At 51.6% G+C, this 9040-nt stretch overlaps 2 protein-coding genes and 1 non-coding gene across 7 annotated transcripts in view; 1 reads left to right on the plus strand and 2 right to left on the minus strand.

Moving 5' to 3' along the window:
• TIMM50 (translocase of inner mitochondrial membrane 50) overlaps positions 1–3254 on the minus strand; it is a 9583-nt gene extending 6329 nt beyond the window's left edge. The window contains exons 1-4 of the mRNA XM_017503024.2: positions 2795–3254; positions 1700–1850; positions 1131–1162; positions 891–912 (exon numbers count right to left, since the gene is read on the minus strand). Of these exons, the coding sequence (XP_017358513.2) occupies positions 891–912; positions 1131–1162; positions 1700–1850; positions 2795–2902 (313 nt within the window). The 5' untranslated portion in view covers positions 2903–3254. The remainder of the gene's footprint in view (positions 1–890; positions 913–1130; positions 1163–1699; positions 1851–2794) is intronic.
• Positions 3255–5203: 1949 nt separating this feature from the next.
• On the plus strand, positions 5204–5344 carry LOC119467587. The gene has a single exon (XR_005196127.1). It is a non-coding gene; the product is annotated as a U4 spliceosomal RNA (small nuclear RNA).
• A 423-nt stretch (positions 5345–5767) lies between these two features.
• The window catches only part of SUPT5H (SPT5 homolog, DSIF elongation factor subunit), a 32140-nt gene continuing 28867 nt past the window's right edge, over positions 5768–9040 (minus strand). For all 5 annotated transcript variants that reach the window (XM_017503028.2, XM_017503025.2, XM_017503026.2 and 2 more), the window contains 2 exons: positions 6266–6361; positions 5768–6185 (listed from right to left, as the gene is read on the minus strand). In XM_017503028.2, the coding sequence (XP_017358517.1) occupies positions 6042–6185; positions 6266–6361 (240 nt within the window). In that variant the 3' untranslated portion in view covers positions 5768–6041. The remainder of the gene's footprint in view (positions 6186–6265; positions 6362–9040) is intronic.

A 9040-nucleotide genomic window follows, 5' to 3' on the forward strand; every position in this document is an offset into this window, starting at 1 on the left:
AAAAAAAAAAAATTTGCTGGACATGGTGGTATGGACCTGTAGTCCCTGCTACTCAGCAGGCTGAGGCACGAAAAACACTTGAACCTGGGAGGTGGAGGTTGCGGTGAGCCAAAATTGCACCACTGCACTCCAGCCTGGGTGACAGAGCAAGACTGTCAAAAAAAACAAAAACAAAAAAACCCCACAATATCGAAAGCAGTTAGACGAGTAAACATATACACTTTAAACCTGCAGGTTTTCCTGGCCAATTTAAATCAGCATATTGATTTGTTGAAGCTAGCATGATTCTACATCTGCCCAGTTAAAACAGTACTCACTCACCTGTCCAGTTTGAAACAGTGTATTAACATGACTGTTTGCAAACGTCCCCACATAAACAGGTGGCTTTCTGGATCCACTAATTTCATTTTTCTCCTGGGAAGGGCCAGGTGTGACAAGACTGACAACTACTCTACTATCCAATTTGTCAGAAATTTCAGCACCAAAAGCTGGTTAACCAGATGGGGAGGGAGCAAAGAGGCATTGTTTTGAAAATGAGACTAATAGAGTAGGGGCTTGGGGGGTTTAGGTAAAGAGCTGAGAGCTGCAGATGCTCAGTCTGAGGCACAGGAACCCATGTGTCTGGAGATAGGCCACACTGTGTCCCCAGGCTCTCCCACCCAAGGCTCCCCTCCCCATCTGTCCCTGACCATCTGCTCAGGGCTGAGGGGCCAGGGAAGTGGGCTTGGGCTTTGTAATGTCCCTCCCCACAAAGCTATCCAGCTGCTGGCTCCCCAACCTCCCCAATGGAAGGAGGAGGGGCCAGAGACACCAGATGGGGAAAGAGACATCCTTACAAATGACAGAGCTGATAGGGTCAGGGACTCCAGAATCCGTGCTTGTTTACTCACCATTGTCGAATTCATCAGGAATCTGCGAGGTAGAGAGAAAAATGGAAGGTTTAGGATGTCAGAGGCAGAACCTCATCACACCCAGAAAAGGAATCTCCAGGACCCCAAAAGGAATAAGCAAAGGTCCTTAGGAAAGAAAGGCTCACTCCAGACCAGCAATGAGCCTGAACAACCCAAAGGGGACCCCTCTCACCCACAGGCTAGGACTCCTGGCAAGGACTCAGTCTCTTTCCCCCTCACCTTGGCACCTTTTTCGTCCACAGAGTTGTTTCCTGCAAGGGAGACCAGGATGAATATGAGGAATTGGGGCCCAGTCTCCTAGGTCCTGAGGGAGGAGTGGGATAGGGGGCCTGGACTCCTGGATCTGAGGGAAGAGAGTTAGAGGCACAGCCTTCTGGATTCAAGCCAGGAGGGGGCTGGGAGCCAAGATTCCTGGGTCTTTGAGAGAAAGGCGGCTGGGGCTGGGTCTCTTGAGTCTGAGGGATAAAGGAACTACTGGGAAGGCTGGATTTTTGGGTGCTGAGGAAAGACAAAGTTTAGGAAGCTGATCTACGCCTATCCTTCCCCATCTTCCCCTCTTTCCTGTATCCTGGTACAGGAACCAACTAGAAAGACTAGAACCTTAAGAGGTAGAAGGGAGAAGAAAGGCTTCCCTGGTTTTCAAAGGCAGGTGTCCTATTTGGCTGCCCTATTGAGGAAAGAGCCACGGAATTAAGATGAGAGATGTTTGTAGCGGGTAAGAGTGAGAGATTCCACAGTGGACTAGGGAGGCCAAGGAATAGAACTGGGGGCATGGATATGTCCCTCACCAAAGATATAGACAACGCTCACGGTCCCACCAGCTCCAAGCAGCCCAGCAAGCCAGAGAGCAACTTTTTTGGCATAGCTGGGACCCTCCGAGCCCGGCTGCTGCTGTGGCCCCTGTGCCTGAGTGCCCCCGCGGCTCCCGATCTCGGCGACCTGCGGTTGAGAAAGGGGAGGTCAGCCAAGAGAGAAGAGCTGATCTTTCCAACATTCCAGTCCAAGAAGAATCAAGTTCAGGAGCCAAGAGGCAGACACCCACAGAGCCCTGGACGTTTGTGTCCCCGGAAGGGTAGTCAGGAAGTGGGGTTGCTCAGAGGGTCAAAACCCGACTGTCCGGCGCCAGGATAACAAGAGTTTTAAGAGCCAACAGGCCAGGTGCACAAGATCCTGCAGACAACACGAGTGGAGGGTCTGGAGCCCAGAAAAGCAGATCAGGGAGAATAAGGGATGGGAGGGCCTAAACACTGGGATGCGAAGGAACGGAGGGCACAAGGGGGGGAGGGGGGGAGGGGTGGGGGGCGGGAAGGGGCAGACAGGACCGGGAGTTATGACATCTGGCTGCTTGGGGCTAAAAGGTAGCAGAGTACAGGGTAAGGGATGGGAGCGGGGGCGGCGAGGAACAATCACTTGTCTGGGGTTGGGGAACTAGGGCACAGAAGTGATAGACTTGGAGGTCAGAATGGCTGGGTCTCTGTCAACATGGAGGCAGGTCGAATTGGAAATCCAAACGTCTACCTCACCACCACCACCACCACAGTAAAAATAACTCCCAAGGTAAGGCTGGGACTCCAGCGTCCCACTCCCGTCCTGCTCAAGTAATCACCTGAGTGGTCATTGAGATGGGAAACAGGTAACCCCCTCCTCCTCCGGCGCCCACGTGGGTGGGAGGTGGGATCTGGAGGACACACCTGGGCCCCCAGCCTCCAGGCCAAGGGAGAAAGTGCTGTTCACCCAGGAGGCTGGGAAGGGGCCCAAAACGCAAGCGACGTTTTATTCAGCACCCTGAGGTGCGGCGTCCCAGAACCTCCAAGCGGCGGCGATATGTCCGTAACTCCTGGGAGGGGACCCCACATTCAGAGCGCCACCCTCGTTCTGCTCACCTGATCTGGAGCCCGGGGGGGTGGCGTCGCCAACCTCGTGCACAGTCCCCGCGAGCCTAGCCGGAGCCCGCTCCGCAAGCGCGAGAACAGCGCTGCCGAGGCCGCCATCTTGCGCTGACGCCACGCGGCCCCGCCCACTTGCTCCCTTTACTGGGCCGGCGCTACAGTCAATGGGAACGCAGGGGGGGGGCGGACGGAAGCCCGAGAGAGACTAAAGGCTTCGAGCGGATTGCCGCAGGCACGTTTGCCCCAGCTATTCTGCTTGCTGCCCCTGGGGGCGCCAACTGGGATCCAAAGTCATCTGGACCACGCCCAGCTTGGGCCGTGCGGAGCGCCACCGCCCAGTCAAAGGAGGCAACACGGGGATTGATCACACTGATTGCTCAGAGGTAAAGCTGAGGCCATAATGAAGGGAATCAGTGGCTGCCTGATTTGTCCAAAAAAAAGTCATGAGTCAGGTCGCTTGTCTCACGTGTAAGGGCATCGGCCTTCGCCTCCCAATTGTCAAAAATGGAAACTGAGGCTTAGAAAGCGATCTGAAAAGCCAGTCCTCAAAACCTTCTGGCCAGGCGCGGTGGCTCACGCCTGTAATCCCAGCACTTTGGGAGGCGGGGGCAGCGGATCACCTGGGGTCAGGAGTTCAAGACCAGCCTGGCCAACACGGCGAAACCCCCGTCTCTACTAAAAATACAAAAAAAAAAAAAAAAAAAAAAAAAAAAAAAAAAAGTAGCCAGGAGTGATGGGGCGCGCCTGTAGTCCCACCTACTGGGGAGGCTGAGGCAGGAGAGGCTGAGGTTGCAGTGAGCCTAGATTGCAGCACTGCATTCCAGCCTGGGCAACAGAAGGAGGCTCTCTCAAAATAACAATAATAAATAAAAATTAAAATTAAGGCTGGCCCCGGGACTCACGCCTGTAATCCCAGCACTTTGGGAGGCCGAGGCGGGTGGATCACCTGAGGTCAGGAGTTCCAGACCAGCCTGGCTAACATGGTGAAACCCCATCTCTACTAAAAATACAAAAATTAACCGGGGTGTAGTGGCACACACCTGTAATCCCAGCTACTGGGGAGGCTGAAGCAGGAGAATTGTCTGAACCTGGGAGGTGGAAGTCACAGCGAGCTGAGATCGCATCACTGCACTCCAGCCAACAGTTACTATGAACCTCCCCTAAATTGACTGGAAGAAAAATCAGATCCTGTTTACGTAAACCTTAGAACCAAATAATATACCAAGGTAGAAAAATTACTGTGCTGCTGAAGTGGGTCCTATCTAGTATATACTGTTTCCTCATCTGGGTGGTGGGGACGTGAGTGTTCTTAGTATATATTCTTAAACATCTGAAATGGTTTTTTTTTTTTTTTTTTTTTTTTTTAGATCACTCTTTCGTCAGGCTTAGAGTGCAGTGATGTAATCTCAGCTCACTGTGATCTCCACCTCCCAGATTCAAGTGATTCTCCTGCCTTGGCCTCCCAAGTAGCTGGCACTACAGGCACCCGCCACCACACTGGCTAATTTTTTTGTATTTTTAGTAGAAACAGGGTTTCACCCTGTTGGTCAGTATAGTCTCAAACTCACCTCAAATAATCTGCCCCACCTTGGCCTCTCAAAGTGCTGAGATTATGGGCGTGAGCCATCTCGCCCAGCCTGAAATGTTTTGTAATGCATTTACATTTGTAAAAAGACAGGAATATCTAATGAAGAAGGGAAGCAGGTTCTGGGTACTAAGCTCCAGTCTCTTTAAGATTGCACCCACTCTTGCCCCACGTCACTGGAAAAGCTACAGCAATCCTATTGTCACTGCTGTCAAGGCTAGAGAACGGACCGCTGGGCACTGTGGCTCACATGTGTAATTGCAGCACTTTGAGAGGCCAAGGCAGGAGGATCACTTGAAGCCAGGAGTTCAAGAGCAGCCTAAGCAATACAATGAGACACATCTCTATAAAAAATATAAAAATAAAAGTTATCCAGGCTTGGTGGTGCATGCCTGCAGTCCCAGCTACTTGAGAGGCTGAGGCAAGAGGATTGCTTGAGCCCAGGAGGTTCAGGCTGCAGTGAGCAATGACTGTACCACATAACTCCAGCCTGGGCAACAGAGCGAGACCCCATCTCAAACAGAAAAGAAGGACGATCAGCTGGATGCAGTGGCTCACGCCTGTAATCCCAGCACTTTGGAAGGCTGAGGCGGGCAGATCACAAGGTCAAGAGATAGAGACCATCCTGACCAACATGGTGAAACCCTGTCTCTACCAAAAATACAAAAAAATTAGCTGGGCTTGGTGGCATGCACCTGTAATTCCAGCCACTCAGGAGGCTGAGGCAGGAGAATTGCTTGAACCCGGGAGGCAGAGTTGCAGTGAGCCAAGATTGTGCCACCACACTCAAGCCTGGTGACATAGCAAGATTCCGTCTCAGCTTTGCGCAGTGGCAGTATTCTAGCCAACGAGGTTTATCCGAGGCACGATTGTTGCTAATTGAAAACTTTTCCCAATACCTCGACATGATGACTTAAAATATAATCAGCATTGTCAGTTTTTGGCAGTCTCTACTGGGACTGAATTAAAAAAAGGAAAAAAGACTCCATCTCAAAAAAAAAAGAAAAGAAGAAAGAAAAAGGACCATCAAGCACTGTATCCTGCACCACAGGAGGAATTTAGGTTTCCTGGAAGACACTGTGATTTTCACTTAGCATAATTCATGTCTGAATAAGATAAAATGTCAGCAATCACATGACAAGCTCTGCTCTGACCTCCTTCAGATGTCTTCTCACACACATTCCCCTCACGAGCCCTCTGGGGCAGGCACTATCACTATTATCTAGATTGGAAAAACAGATTTAGATAAGGCCCAGTTATTTGCCCAACCACAAAGCAAGGAAGTGGAGTGTGCAAATGACCCTACTTAAAAAGACGACACCCCATTCCCATAGCACACACACATATATACACAGACACACACACACACACTCTCCCCCCAAGACTTTTAGACCAAACAGCTTCTTTTTATTGAAAGACAGTACAACAAAAGCAAGCTGTGGGGAGGAGGTACAAGAAGGTGGGGACCCTCCCCCAGACTCTACTCAGATTTCCATGAGCACCAGGGAGGGAGAAGATGGAAAACTAGAAAGAGAAATAAAAAGAAATCCAGAATGATCCGCCTAGCCCTGAGGCAGGATCTGGTGTCACAGCCAAGGGCCAGGGAAGGAAGGAGGATTACTCTTCATCTGCCGAAGTCCACCTGCCCTGCCTGCTTCAGGCTTCCAGGAGCTTCCCCAGGAAGCGGAGGTTGAGGATCTTGAGCTGCTCATCAAGGTCCATACGGACAATGCCATCCTCACCATCGATGCTCAGCAGGACGCCTGTGGCTTCCCGATCCTCGCCCAGGATCACTTTCACCTGGGGGTGGGGGTAGTGTGGTCAGGGTCCGTGGCAGTGCCCAACACTTCTCATTTCATCTCCTTGCCCCCTGCCCTTACCTTGTTGTTCTTGGTGGGGGTGATGGGCTCCAGGTGCTCACTGGAAATGCTGACGACCTTCTCACTGTCCTTCAGGTACACAGAGCACATGCCCCCCTGGAGGATGGGAACAGCCTGGTCAGCCTGTCCTGCTCCCAACACAGGACTGAGGCCCACACTCCAGGGGACACAGGCTCAGGGCTCATTCTGAAAACTCAAGGTGAAATGGGGCAGGAAAGGCCACGGCTGGGCCTGGTTCCAAGGCCTGGGGCCTGTGGTACATTGTCAGTGTCGGGAGACAGGGGTGACCCAATCAGCAAGAGAAGCATCAGAATGAAGCTAACAGGCAAAAAAAAGATTGCTTTTTGACTCTTCATGTCCCAAACTGGCCTCAGCATCTTCCCCGCACCTGTTCCTCTCCTGGACCTGGTCTCAGGGCCCACCCCATGGTCTGCAGGCCCCACCAGAGCACTGGACTTGATCTTGGTCACCTCCCTCACCAACATGTCCCGGGCTTTGAGGCCTGGCCATTCAGCCATTCAGCCTGTGAGGATCTCTCCTACCTGCCTCCTGCCTCTTCCCCACAGCCCTGCCCTAGTACAGCCCAAGCTGCTCCTAGGCTCCCGGCCCAGTCTCCCAACCCCATGGATCACTGATATAGTAACATGGAGAATTCGTTCTACACTACAGATCCGCTCCTACCACTCTCCTACTTAGATTCCTCCATGGCTCTCCGGTGCCCTCTGGACAGGCCAAGTCCTCCAGGCTGGCACAGACAGCTCTCTGGCCTCAGACAGGGCCCCAGACAGCTCTGGCCTCATTCACCTTCCCTTCAGCTATTTTTTTTTTTTTTTTTTTTTTTAAGTATTGCTCTGTTGCCCAGGCTGGAGTGTAGTAGTGCTATCTCGGCTCACCACAACCTCCACCTCCCAGGTTCAAGTGATTCTCCTGCCTTGAGTAGCTGGGATCACAGGCGTGTGCCACCATGCCTGGCTAAGTTTTTTTTTTTTTTTTGTATTTTTAGTAGAGACAGGTTCTCACCATTTTGACCAGGCTGGTCTCGAACTCCTGACCTCAGGTGATCTGCCCACCTCGGCCTCCCAGAGTGCTGAGATTACAGGCATGAGCTACTGCCCAGCCCCCTTCGGCTCTTTATGTTACAGCCACAACAAACACTTCAGCTCCCGGAATGTGCCCAGGTTCCCCTCACCTCCAGCCCTCTGCACATGTGGTTCTCTCCATTTGGAACATTCTCAACCCAGTCATTTTTCTTAGCTTACTCCTATTCATTCTTCAGGTCTTGGCTCAAATGTCTCCTTCCCCAGGCAGCCCTCCCCAGTTCCCCACTAAACTGTGTAAGGTGCCTCCTCTGGGTTCGAACAGCTTCCCTTGCCCTCTGGGCTTCCGCCATCCCAGCTCTGCCCGCTCTGGGCTGTCACCGTCTGGGACACATCTGTCTCCCCTAGTGGAATGTGATGTCTTTGAGGACAGGGCCTGGAGCTGCACTGGTCTCTGGTGTTTAATTTGATTAATATTTATTAGAGAACCAATAGGGTGCCAGTCCTTCACCTAGGAAGTGGGGTTTCTGAGGAAACAAATACAGGCTTTGTCATCAAAGAACTGCACCAAGGCATGCTTTAACCTTTCAGGCAACAGGGAGGTTAACATGAAGAATTACACGGGCCTGCCAGAGACAGACCCAAGATAGCCCAGGTACTTCCCTCAAGGGAGTCTGTCTCTAGACAAACGATGGGACCAGGCACGGTGGCTCACACCTGAAATCCCAGCACTTTGGAAGGCTGAGACAGATGGATCACAAGGTCAGGAGTTCGAGACCAGCCCGACCAATATGGTGAAACCCATTCTCTACTAAAATACAAAAAGAAAATCAGCCGGGCATGATGGCATGCACCTGTAGTCCCATCTACTCGGGAGGCTCAGGCAGGAGAACTGCTTGAACCCAGGGGGCGGAAGCTGCAATGAGCGGAGGTCGCACCACTGCACTCCAGCCTGGGTGACAGAGGGAGACTCTGTCTCAAAAAAAAAAAAAGAAAGAAACCAGAAAGACAGACAGACATAGGAAAGTATATGTGCAAAGGTCCTGAGGCTGGAGGAAAATCGGTGAATTTGTGGAAGGGAGCCCAGGGGTGTGGCTGCCTGGTGCTATGCCCAAGCCTCACACAGAAGCAGCACTCAGTACATTTTACTGAGTTGCTCTCTCAAAGGAGTATGTCAAAAAGTAACCACACTTCTGTGTGCTACATACTGTTCCAGGCAAATGGGCCCCAACTGTGAGCAAAAAAGGAAGGACTGAGCAGAGCCGGCTAAAAATCCCTACCCTCCAACCTGCATAATACGGGGAAGCCCCATCTCTACAAAAATACAGAAAATTAGCTGGGTGTGGTGGCATGCGCCTATAGTGCCTGCTACTTGGGAGGCCAAAGTAGAAGGATCACTTGAGCCTGGGAGATGGAGGCTGCAGTGAGCTGTGATCACACCACTGCACTACAGCCTGGGTAATAAAGTGAGACTCTGTCTCAGAACAAAACAAACAAAACGAGTCCCTGCCCTTGTGGAGTTATTAAATACATTCTGATCTTTTCTACATCTGTTTTTTCAGCTATAAATGGAGACTTGCTCAAGTCTGTAATGCCAGCACTTTGGAAGGCCGATGTGGTGGATCACCTGAGGTAAGGAGTTTGAGACCAGCCTGACCAACATGGTGAAATCCTGTCTCTACTAAAAATACAAAACTCAGCCAGGCATGGTGGCAGGCACCTGTAATCCTAGCTACCC

The sequence above is a fragment of the Cebus imitator genome, unplaced genomic scaffold (assembly GCF_001604975.1).
Source record: "Cebus imitator isolate Cc_AM_T3 unplaced genomic scaffold, Cebus_imitator-1.0 Scaffold306, whole genome shotgun sequence".
Taxonomy (NCBI): Eukaryota; Metazoa; Chordata; class Mammalia; order Primates; family Cebidae; genus Cebus; species Cebus imitator.